Genomic DNA, 20,387 nt, shown 5'->3' on the forward strand with positions numbered 1-20,387 from the left:
TTTGTTTCAATTATGACAATTCATCGTGATGGCGCTAACTTCATGAGTCATATGAAGTGAATTGTAGGATTACGTACCTTTTAATGAAACAGAGGTTTGAGGACTATGATTTTTATTGAATTGGATTTTGATATGTCATATTTTCTTTTATAGCTATTTTTGTAACCATATCAATGTTGGGGCCACCGATCTTGTTGTTTGTTGAATAAAGTAGTTTAAAACAATATGACTTTTATTTATCAATATAAAAAAATATTATATTTTAATTTTAAAAAAAATCAAAATTTACATGAACTGTTATATATATATATATTATATATATATATATATATATATATATATATATATATATATATATATATATATATATATATATATATATACATATACAAAAACTAACCTCCTGGAGCTTATCCGTTACAAGAACATTTTTTCTCAAAACTGATTGGTTGACAAAGAAAATTCCAATATTATCTTCATTTATTTAAAAATAATTTAAAATGCATGCACTTTTTAATTTATGATTTAATTATTCCCAAAAATAGCCCTTTACTTGTCATGTCATCCTAATCCATTGACAATTAGAATCCTTTGTATAAATATTTCCATTCTTTTTAGATATTTTATTATTATTATTACTTTATTATTTTATTATTTTATTATTTGAGAATTTTTGTTCTCTAGAAACATTATAAAGTAAGAATTTGAAAAAAAAAAAAACAGAATTTATTATAGTATTAATAAGTTAAAAATAGATTCGTATTCTTGATAATAAATAAACCAATAATAAATTTCTATTTATTATATAATATTAATAATTGTTTAATATAATAATGAATAAAATTTGTTATTAGAGTTTTTCAATAATAAATTTGTTATAATATTAAAATAATTATATATTACGAAGTTTATTCTTTATTATTTAATAAACAATCTTATTACTTTTTGAATTCATAATTATGATTAAATATGATTTGTTTGACAATATTTCCTAAACTTTTAGAAAACTAAAATAAGAATCCTATAAGGTGTTTGTTTCTAGAGGAAAAAAAATCTTAAATAAAAAAATAATAAAATAAAATAAAAATCTAAAATAATAAGGAAACATTTATATGGAGGAGTGTAGTTGTCAATAATCTTAAATTATTATTATTATTATTATTAGTATTATTATTATTACTTTATTATTTTATTATTTTATTATTTGGGAATTTTTTTTCTCTAGAAACATTATAAAGTAAGAATTTGAAAAAAAAAATACAGAATTTATTATAGTATTAATAAGTTAAAAATAGATTCGTATTCTTGATAATAAATAAACCAATAATAAATTTCTATTTATTATATAATATTAATAATTGTTTAATATAATAATGAATAAAATTTGTTATTAGAGTTTTTCAATAATAAATTTGTTATAATATTAAAAGAATTATATATTACGAAGTTTATTCTTTATTATTTAATAAACAATCTTATTACTTTTTTAATTCGTAATTATGATTAAATATGATTTATTTGACAATATTTCCTAAACTTTTAGAAAACTAAAATAAGAATCCTATAAGGTGTTTGTTTCTAGAGGAAAAAAAATCTTAAATAATAAAATAATAAAATAAAATAAAAATCTAAAATAATAAGGAAACATTTATATGGAGGAGTGTAGTTGTCAATAATCTTAAATTATTATTATTATTATTATTATTATTATTACTTTATTATTTTATTATTTTATTATTTGGGAATTTTTTTTCTCTAGAAACATTATAAAGTAATAATTTGAAAAAAAAAACAGAATTTATTATAGTATTAATAAGTTAAAAATAGATTCGTATTCTTGATAATAAATAAACCAATAATAAATTTCTATTTATTATATAATATTAATAATTGTTTAATATAATAATGAATAAAATTTGTTATTAGAGTTTTTCAATAATAAATTTGTTATAATATTAAAAGAATTATATATTACGAGTTTATTCTTTATTATTTAATAAACAATCTTATTACTTTTTGAATTTGTAATTATGATTAAATATGATTTGTTTGACAATATTTCCTAAACTTTTAGAAAACTAAAATAAGAATCCTATAAGGTGTTTTTTTCTAGAGGAAAAAAAATCTTAAATAATAAAATAATAATAAAAAAAATCTAAAATAATAAGGAAACATTTATATGGAGGAGTGTAGTTGTCAATAATCTTAAATTATTATTATTATTATTATTATTATTATTATTATTATTACTTTATTATTTTATTATTTTATTATTTGGGAATTTTTTTTCTCTAAAAACATTATAAAGTAATAATTTGAAAAAAAAAAACAGAATTTATTATAGTATTAATAAGTTAAAAATAGATTTGTATTCTTGATAATAAATAAACCAATAATAAATTTCTATTTATTATATAATATTAATAATTGTTTAATATAATAATGAATAAAATTTGTTATTAGAGTTTTTCAATAATAAATTTGTTATAATATTAAAATAATTATATATTACGAAGTTTATTCTTTATTATTTAATAAACAATCTTATTACTTCTTGAATTGGTAATTATGATTAAATATGATTTGTTTGACAATATTTCCTAAACTTTTAGAAAACTAAAATAAGAATCCTATAAGGTGTTTTTTTCTAGAGGAAAAAAAATCTTAAATAATAAAATAATAATAAAAAAAATCTAAAATAATAAGGAAACATTTATATGGAGGAGTGTAGTTCTCAATTGATTTGAATAACATAAAAAATAAAATGACATTTTTTGGAATAATTGGATAACTCATTGCATGTATTTCAAATTATATTTAAATAGATGAAGATAATACTAATTTAAAATATTTGGGATTCTTTTTACCATATATTTTCTTATTAGTGAATCAAATCCGACTTTTCCCTAAACTATATTGATTTGGTTAGATGAGTATGTAACTTTGAGGCGTACCATTTGTTTTTATTGGCTGCCCCACTAAAATGCACATTGTCTATTTTTTTTTCTTTTTTGCAATGGGTATCATAGTGGGTGAGCCTATATATAACAATTTCACCCTTATTGATAACCATATTATTGAAAGGCTAGAGGAAACCGATCTCAATGATTATCATTTACATGATGTAACAAAATGTTTCCCATTTCTTTGTTAATATATGTTATATTTGTGTAATAATTATGATGAATGTATATAGGAACACTATATTCATGTTCACATGTCTTTAACATTTGATTAATTTATTAATGAATTATGGTTGTTTAATGCAGTGATAATATGAACATACGGTGTCGTTGTTCTGGCCGTAGATTCCTCTCTGGAATCCATTTGCTCTCAGAAGTGAAGAAGGATGCAATACGAGAACTTGGTTTTGGTGGGCTATTGCAATTAGGTTGTAAGGAGGTTAATTTAGATTTATGTTTTTGGTTGATAAAAAACACAAACATTGCTTATTCCCAACTCGAGTTATTTGGGGGTAAGAAGGTTTCTTTGACATGTCATGATGTTGGGATGACGATGGGCATTCCACATAGTGGAAGAAAGTTAATTGTTGAGAAAGGAAGTGTTAAAGCTAGTCAAATGCCGAGTTTGCAAGATATAGAGTCAATGATGGTTGGCATCGATGATATGGAGGAATTTAAGCGGGTCTTCTTGATTTTCGCTTGTGCAACCTTATTGGCACCAACTTCTCGTTTGGAAGGTAGTCACTCGTTATGGTATACACCCCGAGAGCAGTTACTTGGGAACATAAATTGGGGAGAATATGTCTTAGAATTTTTGATTCAAGCTATATATGAACATAGGAGGAAGGAAAGTGTTTGGATTAAAGGGTGTTTGATGTTTCTACAGGTAACTTTTTGTCTTATTTATAAGTATATGTCCATGTATTAGATATTCAATAATGGTTATACACTATGTTGGCCATGATGTTACCACTAATTATGTCTTATATAATGCAACAGATATTCTACTTTTCAATATCTAATTTTCCAGCCATGTATGTGGAACTTACCACTCCTCGCATTGCTGCATGGAATGATTTTTTGGTCAAGCAACGCATCAAGTTGGAGTTAGAAATGCTTGGAGGATTTGGCAAAGTTGAGGTATAATTAGCTTTTAGTTATATTAAGATAGTTGATTACCATTGTAATTATATTATTGGGATGACAATTTACATGTTTTGCAATGATAGTTGGTTAGCACATCGGCGGAGCAAGATGAAACAGAAAAAAATAAGGCTCCTACAGTTGATGACCCAGTTGACCCAGATGAGAATGAAGACTTTGATGTAATCCTTCATATCTAATGACTATGAATAGTAACTTATATTAAGGCTTAGTTTAAATATATGTCATTTAATGTTCCTTTATTATGTTTGACTTAGGTTATTTGTGCTCGCATGGAGGCAACACAACGTCAAATCACCGATGCACAAAGTCATCTTAATAGTCTTATTGCATCATACAACCGTGACGTGAAAGTGTTGAGGACTCGTTTCACCTCTTCACATTATCGCACAGATGAAGGCCAACCGTCAAATTTTCATGAACATGTTAATGAAAGTGGTGCACCATTTTATACAAATAATCCACAACATTCACCTGTTCATTCTGGTGGTCAAAGAAGATCTTTTGAAGATGACGTTGGATGTACAAATGAAGGGGTGTCAGAAAGACCCAACGTAGAAGATGGTGTGTTCTTTTCAAACGAGGATCCCCTTCACCCTGGGCCACACAATATGTTGGTGTTAGTGCAATCGTGCATGAACAACAATGTGGATGTAGCACCACAAGCCTCAGAAGAAATACGACCACAAAGAGTAAAAATGAAAGTACGTCGTCATAGGCAACGAGCAGCTGCGTGTAAGTCACATTTTGTACAATTATGTGTATCAAAATATAAAAGGTTGACGGAGGAAGAGACACATGTTGCCGACTATGTATTTGACGAGTCAAAAGATCCAAGGTTAGTCCCAAATCACACGTTTAGCAAGTATTGTTCTTAAAAGACTATGATTATGGATTTATCTAGAAAACAAAAAAAATTACTCACGTCTTGTGTTTCATGTGATTAATAGTGAGATGCTTTGTGCATATGGTGGCTATGGCGTGACAGGGGAACAATTTCAATGCTTAGTAGGGGAGAGCTTCATTGATATTCCGGTAAGGTTTATGATAAATAAGAAAAAAATACCTTCATCTTTCCATTGATCATTTTAACTAATGAAGAGGCATTATGTAGGTGATTTCCATGTTTTGTCGATACATGAATGCAAAAGAAGAGAATCCTTATCGCAGACACTTTTTTAATCCATACTTTGGGGTGAGGTTTTTTCCTCGAGTACACCAAATCTTGTCCCTAATATAAGATGCATGTATAGCTTTAGTCATACATTGTTACTATGCTCTCAACAACTTTTTACAGGAAATATGTGGTTCAATGAGCAAGTCTACCTCAAAATCAACACTCAAGAAAAGATTAGGTAGCTATTGTGTTAATCTTGAATGTTGCAACCAGGTAATGCTTGACTATTGTATTGATTACATAGATTGATGACAATTTTTTAATAATTTTGAATTTATATTTCAAATATTTAAGCCTTCATTGTTGTTATGATGATTGTCTGTATTGTAGTTTTATATCCCCTTATTCCAATTTAATGAATGGGTCATCATGGTAATCAATTTGGAGGCTAAAAGGGTGGATCTACTTTCATCATATAATAGCATTCAACGTGTTCACTTTGTTAATGAAGCTTTCAAAGTAGTTGGATTTATGTCACAGTTATTAAGAAATTCCTTCAAACGGAATGATGTGAATATAAATAATTTACATCCACAGTATGCAGATATCGATGGCGATCCAAAATTGTTAGTTACATATTTTTTTTTTCATGTATTCATTTTCAATCCTAATTGGGTCCTATGTTAATAACATGTCACAAATCATACTTGTTATTGCAGATGTCATACTGGGATGTATGCTATTCTCTATATGCAACATTGGGATGGAAGTGGTCTTAATAGAACCATTAATTCTGTAAGTTGTTAAATATGATGTTATGGTTTTATTTTCAAATGTACATGTTAAATGTTACCGGGATGTAGGGTCTAACATAAGTTTAATGTGTAGGAACGCATGAGCCTTGAAAGATTGAAATTTGCAACTCATATGGTTCTTGATAGCGAAAACGAAATTGGTGAAATGGTTACAGCTAATATTTGGTCAACCAACGATGCAGAATAGTATTGGGTAACCTTCACAATTAATTTCTTTTGTTTTATTTCATTCAATTTTTTAACTATACATTCAAATTTAAACTTCAACTTGGTCATCGATAGTGAATAATAGATTTTGAGGCTATGTCATGTCTTTTTTATGGTACAATAGAAGGGATAAGTTATCAAGACTGCTTCCAATGCATGCATGGTTCATTTGACTACCAGGTTAGGTGCTATCTCCTCCCTATATATATAAAACTATAGTAAATGACATTTTTATTTTATAAGGCTATATTATTGACAATTTCTTAATGCTTCCATAAATCGTTTGTGCTATTCCATATAACATGTTTAAATCAGTTGATAATATTGTAATGACATGGTCTGGTTGCTTAAACTTATCCCCAATTTTCTATGTTTATGTATAATCATGAGCTAATTATTAGATAATTCAACAACCCTGTAAACCAATTTGGTCAAATGGCTGTATTTTCTGTTTAGCTGAAAGAATCCTTGTTACCATCTTATTGTGGGTTTAGTTGTCTCGCATCTATAAATCAATTGATACTAAACTTAGTTTAGAGTGATTTTTGATGGTTAGACATTTAATAAGACAAAAGACGACTTGTTCCTGCTTTAATATTTCCTAGGGGAGTGTTGTGGAAGAAACCCTCTAAAAGAATAAGTTCCTTCATTACTCATAAGCTTTATAGGTTTTTATTATGTTTTATTTACATCTTGTGGTTAACTGTACTTCTCTTATCTTTAGGAGGTCACTGATAAGCTGATTGAGGAGAATGAATTTGATGCAGATCAAAATGATGCATTTAAGGTGATCTGTAATTGATGATATGCATGTAATTGCTTGCTCTTGCATGTAATTAACCATACCATGAACTTAAATTGTTTTGGTTGCTCATAATTTTGTCAAAGACAATGTCCGAGATGCAAAAAAAGCCAATAGACAGGTATTTTATAACAGATACCAATCGTTACAATAGTTTTGGTCTTGCACATAAATTTCAAATATGTTGAGTACTTGTCAATTCCTTTTCTTGTAGGCTAGAGAAGCCTAGAAAAAGGCCTTGCAGAAATGAGTTAATAGACTAAAGCAGCATTTGAAAACATGAAGTTTAACAAGTTCTACTCAGTCCAGACCGATGATAATCCTGGCATATCAAATGTTAAGGTACAATTTATTTTTTCTTTTGCAATAGTTAATATTATTAACACCACCTAATTAAAAGAAGGTGCACAAATGTACACAAGAAGTTTAGAAATAAGACATAAAGGCAATTAGATTGAGAGATTAACAAAAACACCTCTCTATAATCATCAAGAGCCCAACCAATCAACACAATCTAATATGGACAGTCATGTTAAAAGCTAGAGAGAGCATAAGATATAATTTGTTAGAGTTTGTTCCGATTATTCTTCATTGACAAAAACTCTAAAATGTTAAGGTACAATTTTGAACATTTCTTCTATTGAAAGAACAGAATATCTTCGACACCACTATTTTTGTTTCTCCATATGAGACTATTGATAGCCTATGAATCTTGTGCATTTTGAAGCTGGCCTTAATGCGATATTCAAGATCATGGTGTATTGCTATAAGTCGTTCCCTACATAAATAGTAAAAAAATAATCTCTTGATGGAATATATGTTTAATTTATTTATCTGTTCCATGCTAACATAACATGTCTGCTATTTTTAATATCAACTAACTGATCGCCCAAAAGCTTTGTCATTATGTGGCCATTTTTTTTCCTTGGTATCCAAATGGATCAATATGACACTATTTCTAAATGGTTTGACTTTTACTTAGCTAATTAAGTTGAGTTTTTTTCTGTTTAGTCACCTTGTTTTCACTTGGCCATGGTTTATTGAGGGTATGTTTTGCCATCCATTCTGTGAATAAGTACAAAAAATAGTTGATTGGTTGTAGCATATCAATGAATTTGGCCTCTTCTATTAGAGCAGACACTTGTTAATGAATGCTAATTGCATTATCTTATTTGTGCCCTCTCTACATTTTTTCAGGAAATAAGTATGACTCATTAATCTTTAAATAGTAATTATTGTTGTTTGGAATGCCTTTCAGGCACTGTTTATAAACAGGTATTATGGGAAAGCTCATGAAGTTCTATGATTGGGCTCATCAACCACAAGTATTTCTATTGCAAAAGATGCCAATTGGTTTGCATTGGGGACAATAGTTAGCTATTGATTCTAGGAAATGTTTCATGATGAAAGTTCATAATGGAACCCTAAATGTGTGCTAAATCTGGTGGTTCTTTCTTGGTTTCTCAATTTGTCTTACCTTTCCAATTTATGTACTTTGTTAGAAGTTCTAATTTTGTCCCATCAACATTATTTCTTGTATTCCCAAAAGGTTCAATTCTGCCAATGCCATGAAATACAAATAGTTATTGATCATTTATGGAGGTTTAAATGATTGTGGATGATATAAGCATTTACAAAACGAAATTGCATACTCGTGCAGCGTTTGGCATGATGGAAAATATCATACTGGTAATAAATCTTTGTTTAGCAAGGTGATTAGCTTCTATGTGTAGCTATCAGATTAATAAAGTCATAGAATTTTATATTTACGGATGATTTTTAAAAATAATTATTTTTAATGATATGGGTCATTTTTTTCCAAATTGAATTAAATAAACTTCTACTACTGTTTTTATGGGAAAAAATTGGAGTCCATGCACATTTTTTGTCAATTGTGAAAGTTTTTTTTTAGCATTTTTAATAATTTAATGATACATTTGTTAAAGTATTTAAAATGTCATAAAATATGTTTTAATATACGTATTTTTTAATTTTAAAATAAATCTCTTAAATATATTAAATCAATTAATGCTACTTTTCTTATAAAAATTTAATAAATATTATATTTATTCATACTTATATCAACTACATTACACTTATTTGATAAATATTTGGCCATTTTATGTCAACGAGAACAAAAACTTGGTACATCCTTTTGTTGCATTTGATTTGATTGTACCACAGTGGACATTTAATAACTAGAGGTCAACATATTACCAATATTTATGATGCACCTACCACATAATAACTTCACATTCACTCCACATAATGATAGTCTTCAATTGTAGGCTTGTAGAAGACTTCATATTACCAATATTTATGATGCACCTACCACATAATAACTTCACATTCACTCCACATAATGATAGTCTCCAATTGTAGGCTTGTAGAAGACTTCATTCACGTTGTTTCATCCCATCCTTTTTTAGTGACTTGTAACTATGCACTCATTATGGAACATTAAATGCATGTATGTACTAGCCACATCTCGTGCACAGGCGGACCTCCATTCCAACTTCAACCATTTACTCAGTTTGGTTGACATCACATCCTCAACAACTCATATTCATTCCCATTTACACCTCATTTTCTACTATACACGTTGCACATCACAACCTCCCTCTTCCACCCACCCATTCCTCCATTTTAGCTACTCTACCATTTCACTGTAAGATTTTCACTGGCATAATCGTCAACAATTTGCTACAATAACAACAACAATAAGGTTTGTTTTTCATTGTTTTCTGCACATATTTTCTCTTGGTTGTGGCAACCACTCTTTTGGGAGTTGCTTGAATTCCTTTTTAAGCTATTTGTGGTTGGCTTGGATGCAATGAATTGAAACTTTTCATCTCTAACTTCCATCACTGAACTTTTAACAATATGTAGTGCCATTACAAGGACCAAACATCATGCCGCCTAAAAAGAAGGTTAGACATGGCTCAACGTCAACTGTACCTGAGGAAGTCCAACATGACCCTTTCATGCCTCGCCACCCACCTGATGAGCACGAATGTGATAAGCTCATAGCAAAACGACCAATTGCCGTTGAGCGTGTCATACTAATTGCTGGGTTTGAAGAACATGGAGTTGCTGAGTTACTAGATTTTTACAAATTGAGACCATTTATACAGCTAACGCAAGAATGTTATCCAACTCCTGTGCGAGCATTCTACAGCAATATCAGAAATGTTGATGAGGAGAAATATTCATTTCACACTTCATTCAAGGGAGTTGCTGTGCGGGTTTCCCCATCCCTTATTGGACGCACCTTCTCTCTGGAAACACCTAAGAAAGCTATTAACTTTTGTATTCCAGAGATTGATATCAAGGCAATGTCAGACACAATAACAAAGGAATTATGCGGCCATTCTTTTCAGTTGGGTACAAGCGTTGAACGTAGATCTCTACTTCCAAAATACAGGATTCTAAGTTTGATATTGTTTCATACTGTCTTGAATAAGAAGGGTCATCTTAATGAGCTTACACTATATGTTCTGCATATTCTGTTTCACATGGCACGTCACAGTAAAATTAATTTGCCCGCACTTATTTGCCATAACATGATAGAGGCACGGCGTAGTAATGTGAGCACACGTGCATTACCATATGGTTCAACTGTTTGCTTGCTTTTACAAAATGCAGGGTTGGATTTCAAGACACTGCCTTATGAGTCAATCCCGCGCATGCAACCTATGCGCATGAAAATGTCGATAGACAAACAAACATCATCCTCTTCGTCGCGTAGGTCAACTAAAAGTTCTCAGCTTGGGGATATTTACGCAATGTGCAAATCAATGAACAATCAATTGAAGATTGTGCGTCAACAATGCGATCGTTCCATTGCAGCATGGAAAGCATTGCACCCTGATGCTCTACCTCCTACGCCATCACAGACAGATGACGAGGAAGATGGTGATGATGATGGTGGAGATGAAGAAGACGAAGATGCACCGACTGATGGAGAGGAATAACCTTACTTTCTATCCGTCTTACAACCGAATGCGTATGTGTGCGCACAACATTTTCATGGATTTTGTAATAAGTTTATAAAATCTCATTCTCAAACAACTTCTTAACTCCTTTTACTTTAACGCTTTCCAATGCTTATCAATATGCATGCTTTCATTAATCATCAGTAAACTTTATACTCTCTTGCACCAATTGTCAACACTCTATGCAATATTTATGTGTAAATGTGATGCTAGTTATGAGGTTGGTTTAAGTTATTTTGAATGTCTGAATGACATTTTGCCTATTTTCCAATCTTAGTATGTATTGACTCTATATTTTAGGCTTTAACACATATGAATCAATTATCCATACATTTTATTTCAATGTGAATGTGTAGGGCCAACCCTTCATGTGTTGGGTCTGCCTCCCATGACCACACTGTCCAATCAACAAGTAAGATAAAGTCACTATGAAGGCATGCCACCTGCACAAGGGCATGCTTCTCTTTTTGATAGTGCACAAATAATAACTACGATTAGGTTTTCACCCACTTGCATGCATGTCATATGAAAGGTCTGTCCCTAATTTGGCTACTGCACATGGCATCTTCGACACATAGGCATGCCTGTGAAATAAAGGGTGGGCCCTTATTTTGTGTATTGCATATAACATAAGATTCCAAAGTTTATAATACCATTGGGGATGTGTATGACATGAAGGCGGTGGCCATAGTTTTCCTTCATGCTCATTCCTACAAAAAAAAACGTTGTCATTACCTAATACTTTATTTCAAAATTATATTATCATTCTATTTTACATTATCTTAATTTTTTTAACAACTTTTTTTATTTAGCTCATTATTACTTTTTTTTTATTTACCCATTTACTTTTATTTAATTTCAAAATTTTGTATTTTTAAATATTAGAAAAATAGTTCTACTCATAATTTGCTACAAAAAAAAATTGATGAAGTCCTAATATTTTATAACTTAAAATTAATTTGATTAGATAAATGATTAATAATTTTAATTATTTAAATACATGAATGTTAATTGAAAAATTGTCACCACATATTTGTAATATATTTTTAGAAATCATATTTCAAATCAAATATTTGATATAAATCAATTTACTTTTTATTTAAAATGTAATAAAATATGTTTTAATAAAAGTATTTTTTAAATTTTGAAATAAATCACTTATGGGTTGCCAAATTAAATTATGGTCCATCCATGGCACTAAGGGGGTACCGGAATCACTAGGGTCAGATGTACCAAATTTAATGAAGGATGTACCAAATTTTGTGAAGGATGTACCAATGGTCCGAAAATGCGTACCGAAGTGGGGATCGGTCCCAAATCAATTTTTTTTGGGTTTTTAAATGAAATAGTGGCTCATCCACGGTCAGAAGAGGGTCCCAGAATCACTAGGATCGGATGTACCAAATTTTGTGAAGGATGTACCAAGGGTCCGAAAATGTGTTCCGAAGTGGGGATCGACCCCCAATCACTTTGTTATGGGTTTCTAAATGAAATTATTGACCATCCATGTTGAAATGGGGGTCTCGGAATCACTAGGATCGGATGTACCAAATTTAATGAAGGATGTACCAAATTTTGTGAAGGATGTACCAAATTTTGTGAATTATGTACCAAGGGTCCAAAAATGCTTTCCGAAGTGGGGATCGGCCTCAAATCACTTTGTTATGGGTTTTTAAATGAAATAGTGGCCCATCCATGGTCAGAAGAGGGTCCCGGAATCACTAGGATCGGATGTACCAAATTTTGTGAAGGATGTACCAAGGGTCCGAAAATGCGTTCCGAAGTGGAGATCGACCCCCAATCACTTTGTTATGGGTTTCTAAATGAAATTATTGACCATCCATGTTGAAATGGGGGTCTCGGAATCACTAGGATCGGATGTACCAAATTTAATGAAGGATGTACCAAATTTTGTGAAGGATGTACCAAATTTTGTGAATGATGTACCAAGGGTCCAAAAATGCGTTCCGAAGTGGGGATCCGCCCCAAATCACTTTGTTTTGGGTTTCCTAAACAAATTATGGACCTTCCATGTTGAAATGGGGGTCTCGGAATCTGTCGGATCGGATGTACCAAATTTAATGAAGGATGTACCAAATTTTGTGAAGGATGTACCAAATCTTGTGAATGATGTACCAAGGGTCCAAAAATGCTTATCGAAGTGGGGATCGGCCTCAAATCACTTTGTTATGGGTTTTTAAATGAAATAATGGCCCATCCATGGTCAGAAGAGGGTCCCGGAATCACTAGGATCGGATGTACCAAATTTTGTGAAGGATGTACCAAGGGTCCGAAAATGCGTTCCGAAGTGGGGATCGACCCCCAATCACTTTGTTATGGGTTTCCTAAAGAAATTATGGACCTTCCATGTTGAAATGGGGGTCTCGGAATCTGTCGGATCGGATGTACCAAATTTAATGAAGGATGTACCAAATTTTGTGAAAGATGTACCAAATTTTGTGAATGATGTACCAAGGGTCCAAAAATGCTTTTCGAAGTGGGGATCGGCCCCAAATCACTCTGTTATGGGTTTTTAAATGAAATAGTGGCTAATCCATGGTCAGAAGAGGGTCCTGGAATCACTAGGATAGGATGTACCAAATTTATTGAAGGATGTACCAAGGGTCCGAAAATGCGTTCCGAAGTGGGGATCGACCCCCAATCACTTTGTTATGGGTTTCTAAATGAAATTATGGACCATCCATGTTGAAATGTGGGTCTCGGAATCTGTCGGATCGGATGTACCAAATTTAATGAAGGATGTACCAAATTTTGTGAAGGATGTACCAAATTTTGTGAATGATGTACCAAGGGTCCAAAAATGCTTTTCGAAGTGGGGATCGACCCCCAATCACTTTGTTATGGGTTTCTAAATGAAATTATGGACCATCCATGTTGAAATGTGGGTCTCGGAATCTGTCGGATCGGATGTACCAAATTTAATGAAGAATGTACCAAATTTTGTGAATGATGTACCAAGGGTCCAAAAATGCTCTTCGAAGTGGGGATCGACCCCCAATCACTTTGTTATGGGTTTCTAAATGAAATTATGGACCATCCATGTTGAAATGTGGGTCTCGAAATCTGTCGGATCGGATGTACCAAATTTAATGAAGGATGTACCAAATTTTGTGAATGATGTACCAAGGGTCCAAAAATGCTTTTCGAAGTGGGGATCGGCCCCAAATCACTTTGTTATGGGTTTTTAAATGAAATAGTGGCTAATCCATGGTCAGAAGAGGGTCCTGGAATCATTCACAAAATTTGGTACATCCTTCATTAAATTTGGTACATCCGATCCGACAGATTCCGAGACCCACATTTCAACATGGATGGTCCATAATTTCATTTAGAAACCCATAACAAAGTGATTGGGGGTCGATCCCCACTTCGAAGAGCATTTTTGGACCATTGGTACATCATTCACAAAATTTGGTACATCCTTCACAAAATTTGGTACATTCTTTATTAAATTTGGTACATCCGATCCGACAGATTCCGAGACCCCCATTTCAACATGGGTCGTCCATAATTTCATTTAGAAACCCATAACAGAGTGATTGGGGGTCGATTCCCACTTCGGAACGCATTTTCGGACCCTTGGTACATCCTTCACAAAATTTGGTACATCCGATCCTAGTGATTCCGGGACCCTCTTCTGACCATGGATGGGCCATTATTTCATTTAAAAACCCATAACAAAGTGATTTGAGGCCGATCCCCACTTCGAAAAGCATTTTTGGACCCTTGGTACATCATTCACAAGATTTGGTACATCCTTCACAAAATTTGGTACATCCTTCATTAAATTTGGTACATCCGATCCGACAGATTCCGAGACCCACATTTCAACATGGATGGTCCATAATTTCATTTAGAAACCCATAACAAAGTGATTGGAGGCCGATCCCCACTTCGAAAAGCATTTTTGGACCCTTGGTACATCATTCACAAAATTTGGTACATCCTTCACAAAATTTGGTACATCCTTCATTAAATTTGGTACATCCGATCCGACAGATTCCGAGACCCCCATTTCAACATGGAAGGTCCATAATTTCTTTAGGAAACCCATAACAAAGTGATTGGGGGTCGATCCCCACTTCGGAACGCATTTTCGGACCCTTGGTACATCCTTCACAAAATTTGGTACATTCGATCCTAGTGATTCCGGGACCCTCTTCTGACCATGGATGAGCCATAATGTCATTTAAAAACCCATAACAAAGTTATTTGGGGCCGATCCCCACTTCGAAAAGCATTTTTGGACCCTTGGTACATCATTCACAAAATTTGGTACATCCTTCACAAAATTTGGTACATTCTTCATTAAATTTGGTACATCCGATCCGACAGATTCCGAGACCCCCATTTCAACATGGATGGTCTGTAATTTCTTTAAGAAACCCATAAAAAAGTGATTGGGGGTCGATCCCTACTTCGGAACGCATTTTCGAACCCTTGGTACATCCTTCACAAAATTTGGTACATCCTTCATTAAATTTGGTGCATCCGATCCTAGTGATTCCGAGACCCCCATTTCAACATGGATGGTCAATAATTTCATTTAGAAACCCATAACAAAGTGATTGGGGGTCGATCCCCACTTCGAAGAGCATTTTTGGACCCTTGGTACATCATTCACAAAATTTGGTACATCCTTCACAAAATTTGGTACATCCTTCATTAAATTTGGTACATCCGATCCTAGTGATTCCGAGACCCCCATTTCAACATGGATGGTCAATAATTTCATTTAGAAACCCATAACAAAGTGCTTGGGGGTCGATCCCCACTTCGATGAGCATTTTTGGACCCTTGGTACATCATTCACAAAATTTGGTACATCCTTCACAAAATTTGGTACATTCTTCATTAAAGTTGGTACATCCGATCCGACAGATTCCGAGACCCCCATTTCAACATGGATGGTCTGTAATTTCTTTAAGAAACCCATAAAAAAGTGATTGGGGGTCGATCCCTACTTCGGAACGATTTTCGAACCCTTGGTACATCCTTCACAAAATTTGGTACATCCTTCATTAAATTTGGTACATCCGAGCCTAGTGATTCCGGGACCCCCTTCTGACCATGGATGAGCCACTATTTTATTTAGAAACCCATAACAGAGTGATTTAGAGCCGATCCCCACTTCGGATCACACTTTGGAGCCCTTGGTACATCTTTAACAAAATTTGGTACATCCATAATTAAATTTGGTACATCCTTCATTAAATTTGGTACATCCAAGTCTAGTGATTCCGGGACCCCCATCTGAGCATGGATGGGTCATAATTACATTTAATATATTTAAGTTATTTATTTTTAAATTAAAAAATACGTTTATTAAAATATATTTTATGAAATTTTAAATAAAAACTAAATTGATTTATATCAAATATTTGATTTGAGATATGATTTCTAAAAATTTATTACAAATATGTTGTGGCAATTTTTCTATTAAAATTAATTTATTTAAATAATTAAAATTATTAATCATTTATCTAATCAAATTAATTTTTAGTTATAAAATATTTGGACTTCATTATATTTTTTGTTATATTGTAACATATTCTAAGCACAACTATTTTTGTAATATTTAAAAATACAAAATTTTGAAATTAAATAAAAGTAAACGGATAAATAAAAAAAATTATTAATGAGCTAAATAAAAAAAGTAGTTAAAAAAATTAAGATAATAAAAAATAAATTAAAAATTGAACAATTAAATTTTTAGAAAAAATCTATGATTTTGAATCAACAAGGAATCATTTCCAACATTTATTTCATATGAACATCAAGGGCCAACCTTTAAGCTATCAATATGCCTCCATTTGCCTTACTGCCCAACCCACACCTCAACTCTAGTCATCCTAAAGGCATGCCTCTGACAGAGAGTCATGTCTTTCTTTTTCCTACTGCAAGTAGCTTAACAAAAAGAAGTTTTTCACCCACATTTATGTGTCTTCCATAAAGCTTTTGCTCTTAGGTTGACTACTGCACATAGCCTACCAATATAATGGTTTTAGCAATAGGCATGCCCCTAAAATCAAGGGTGTGCCCCTACTTTGCATACTGCATATAGAATTTCCCAATAAAGTTATCATACCCATGGGCATACCTATGCAACCAAGGTTGCACCCCTGCTTTGCCTTCTGCATGTAGTATAGTTATATAATATTATTAACACATAGGCATGCCTTTCAACTGGAAGGTGCGCCCCTAGATTGCCTTCTGCACATAACATACTAAACTAATGTTTGAATGCCTTCCCATGGTGTTAATGGTTCAACCTCCCTTTTACAGACACCTCACATAACACGAAACCAATTTTAAAGATGAAAAACGATAGGATTGCCTATGATCTAACAGGCACAACCTTATTTTGGCTATTGCCCATTTCACACAAAACTAAATAATATGCTTAAGGGTCATCATCCAAAAAGCAGCAACCCCTACATGTAAAGGTTCGCCAAGATTATGCCCACTAGTTAACAATCTCGTTTTTTTGCCAAGGACGCCATATGAATCTATGTCACTTCAATGCCATCTTTGAACAATAATGACCAAGGTACATATTTTGCTATTACAATTACATTATCATGTAACATATCCCATAATATTGAAGAACAACATACAATCACAATATATATACACCAAACACTTCAAATCCAATAAATTACTCATTGCTTATAATCAAGGAAACAATAACGAAGATTACCAAACTATTTCATACTAATATAAAGTCGATCTTACATTATGAAGTTTAATAAAAAAAAAACTTACAGCAATGGGTTGTTACATGTCGCACGATTATGCCCAAGCTGATTACAACGAGAACAATGAACTGTTTTTTTTTACATGAATTGAGACTCGATTCGACGTTTCCTAGGTCTTCCAGGAGGTCGCTTTGTGGTTGGAGGATTAAGAAAGGGATAAGTATGACCCAAGGCATCACGAACGGTTCCATCTTCATCAATCATTGGCATGTCATGCGTTACCAAAGTACGCATGCTTCCAGAGTATATCTTCTCTTGCAAATTGTACTTATACTAGTCATCAACATAATCAGATACATCAAACCCCATTCGCCGTATAGCTGCACAAGCATGATCACATGGGATTCCAGACATTTGCCATGCTTTACATGTGCAAGTTCGCTCCATTAAGTTCACTTCCAGGAATGCTTTTCCATTGGATACTTTCATCGAACTACCCAAGTGTAAATAAGTGATATAATTTTCACCTTTTCCAATGTTCAATGCAATCTTTTCTTCTGTTTTAGGACCAATACACCCATTCCATTTTACAAGTCCATTTTTATGCTCGACTAAAAGAGATCCTAACTTATCCATATGCTCGATGAAGAAAACACAAATGTTATGGTGTCGTTCATGTCTTAACCAAGAGTTGAAAGACTCGGCCAAATTACTTGTCATCTTATCCCAACGCATCTTCTTAAATTTAGAGATTGCCCAATGTTGAGGGTTATTTTCTTCAACCCACTTCGCCAAATCATGATTAAATGTCCTTAAAGTATCCATTGCAACCTCATAATCACAATCTAACCTAGCATAGGCGATAGAATCAAGCATTTGCAAAGCATTTTCCTTTCCTTTCCTCCCTTTAGTGTTTAGCTTTGTTAGAAAGCTACTGAAGTTTTCTTTAATGTGACGATAGCAATGTGCATGGTTTTCACTACCAAATACCTCTGAAACACTACGGATAATCCCTTGGTGCCTATCAGATATTATTATAACATCTCTTTCACCTATGACCATCTTCAATTTCTCTAAAAACCAAAGCCAATCCTCGTAATTCTCAGAGTTAAATAAGCCATAAGCAAGTGGAAACATGCCATCGTCAGCATCATAGGAAGAAGCTGAAAATAAAGCACCATTGTATGGCCCACTCATGTGGGATGAATCTATTGATATAATAGGCCGACATCCCAGTTGAAACCCATGTATTGACACTGAAAGGGCAACAAACAATTGCATAAAATGACCATCATCCGAACATCTATATTCAGCAATCGTCCCTGGATTTGTTTCAATAAGCCTTGTACATAACCAAGGTAACAACTTATACGACCATTGCGGCACACCATGAATTCGTTCTTTAGCCTTCTCTTTCAAGTTCCATGCTTGACAATAATTCAATTGCATTCCGTATTGTCGACGAAAGTCTTTACATATTTGACGGGGTAAGTAATCTGGATTTGAACGAATAACATCATCAATCATAGCTGTGGCTCGATTACAATGAACTACTGGTTCGGAAATTGACACATCTTCTAAAGAGTGGTTATGTTCATTTCTAAATGTATGCACTTGAACTATTTTTGTTCTCCCAACAGCACGAGCAGTTACTTTCCAAGGGCATCCTTCAACAACACATATTACAGTCATATGCTTAAGACAATTCCTCTTAAACTTATATCTAAAACGGCCTCCTACTGACATGAGATATATTGCATCCCGAAATTCATTTGCAGTTGAGAAGGTATGCCCACTACCCAATATTGCACTCTCAAAATGGCTTGACTCTAGTGGACCAACATGTGATTCAGCACATCTTTGCTGAAATCCTCGTGATTGCATTCTAATATCAACATCTCTTGTTGAATATGGGACCAGTGAGTTAGACCCTACGATTGTTTCGTTCAAGCTGCATTATAACATCTAATGAATAAGCATAAATATTACAAAATAAATAAATACATGGAATCATTTAAGATTATATATTTTTTTGATATAACTTACCCTTGTCCTCCATTCTCAATCGTTTCATCGTCTTCAACTGTTGATGCTAAACATATATATACACGTGCACATCGGTCACTAAATTGAAACATGTTTGTCAAGTCTTCATCATTTTTCAATGGTTGAAGTGCATATAAATCAAACGGGAGAGTATATGAAAATGTTGGTCCCACTATATTGATGTTCATTTTCCCACAAATCCTTGAAACAAAATCATTATATGTCATTGATCGTTCTAAACTTAGACCCTCTCGTCTCCCACCCATATATTCCACATTGCCATGTTCATCTCTTACTAGCTCTCCTCCAATGTGCAGATAACAATAAATTGTATTATTTGGATCCATTTAAATGCTACTCGATCATGTGCAGCCCCTGTTTAGAAGCATGAACCTTTAGTCAAGCTGAAACAATTAACTAATTTCTTAATAACACTGCATAAACCAACTTACTTATAACAAAACTGATTATCATGCCTATGACCATCATATATTAATACATCATTTATCTTTGAAACTTTACAAACGAGCTTCATTTACATTTCATAGTTTACAATTAA

At 32.7% G+C, this 20,387-nt stretch overlaps 3 protein-coding genes across 4 annotated transcripts; 2 read left to right on the forward strand and 1 right to left on the reverse strand.

The window, feature by feature from the left end:
• Positions 1–3,516: 3,516 nt before the first annotated feature.
• Positions 3,517–5,245, forward strand: LOC132255079 (uncharacterized). The gene is made up of 6 exons (XM_059742725.1): positions 3,517–3,849; positions 3,963–4,103; positions 4,193–4,288; positions 4,385–4,965; positions 5,078–5,167; positions 5,242–5,245. The coding sequence occupies exons 1-6, from the start codon at positions 3,517–3,519 to the stop codon at positions 5,243–5,245; spliced, it is 1,245 nt and encodes a 414-aa protein (XP_059598708.1).
• Positions 5,224–6,498, forward strand: LOC132255040 (uncharacterized). Of its 2 annotated transcripts, XM_059742583.1 has the most exons (6): positions 5,224–5,322; positions 5,425–5,517; positions 5,635–5,870; positions 5,964–6,039; positions 6,133–6,252; positions 6,391–6,498. In XM_059742583.1, exons 1-5 carry the CDS (start codon positions 5,251–5,253, stop codon positions 6,244–6,246), a joined length of 591 nt encoding a protein of 196 aa, XP_059598566.1. In that variant the 5' UTR covers positions 5,224–5,250; the 3' UTR covers positions 6,247–6,252; positions 6,391–6,498. The 2 variants fall into 2 exon arrangements, with proteins under 2 accessions (XP_059598566.1, XP_059598565.1); XM_059742582.1 differs by having other exon boundaries at positions 6,133–6,498.
• An 11,617-nt stretch (positions 6,499–18,115) lies between these two features.
• Positions 18,116–19,474, reverse strand: LOC104881630 (uncharacterized). The gene has a single exon (XM_010662285.2). It carries the CDS (start codon positions 19,472–19,474, stop codon positions 18,116–18,118), a length of 1,359 nt encoding a protein of 452 aa, XP_010660587.2.
• Between the last annotated feature and the right edge of the window lie 913 nt (positions 19,475–20,387).

The sequence above is a fragment of the Vitis vinifera genome, chromosome 14 (genome assembly GCF_030704535.1).
Source record: "Vitis vinifera cultivar Pinot Noir 40024 chromosome 14, ASM3070453v1".
Classification (NCBI taxonomy): Eukaryota; Viridiplantae; Streptophyta; class Magnoliopsida; order Vitales; family Vitaceae; genus Vitis; species Vitis vinifera.

Coding starts and splice junctions, on each gene's coding strand:
- LOC132255040 (XM_059742582.1), top strand. CDS start 5,251: ATGTTTTGTCGATACATGAATGCAAAAGAAGAGAATCCTTATCGCAGA. Junction 5,323..5,424: donor TTTTTAATCCATACTTTGGG/GTGAGGTTTTTT, acceptor AACTTTTTACAG/GAAATATGTGGTTCAATGAG. Junction 5,518..5,634: donor ATCTTGAATGTTGCAACCAG/GTAATGCTTGAC, acceptor TCTGTATTGTAG/TTTTATATCCCCTTATTCCA.
- LOC104881630 (XM_010662285.2), bottom strand. CDS start 19,474: ATGACTGTAATATGTGTTGTTGAAGGATGCCCTTGGAAAGTAACTGCT.
- LOC132255079 (XM_059742725.1), top strand. CDS start 3,517: ATGGGCATTCCACATAGTGGAAGAAAGTTAATTGTTGAGAAAGGAAGT. Junction 3,850..3,962: donor GGTGTTTGATGTTTCTACAG/GTAACTTTTTGT, acceptor ATAATGCAACAG/ATATTCTACTTTTCAATATC. Junction 4,104..4,192: donor GAGGATTTGGCAAAGTTGAG/GTATAATTAGCT, acceptor TTGCAATGATAG/TTGGTTAGCACATCGGCGGA.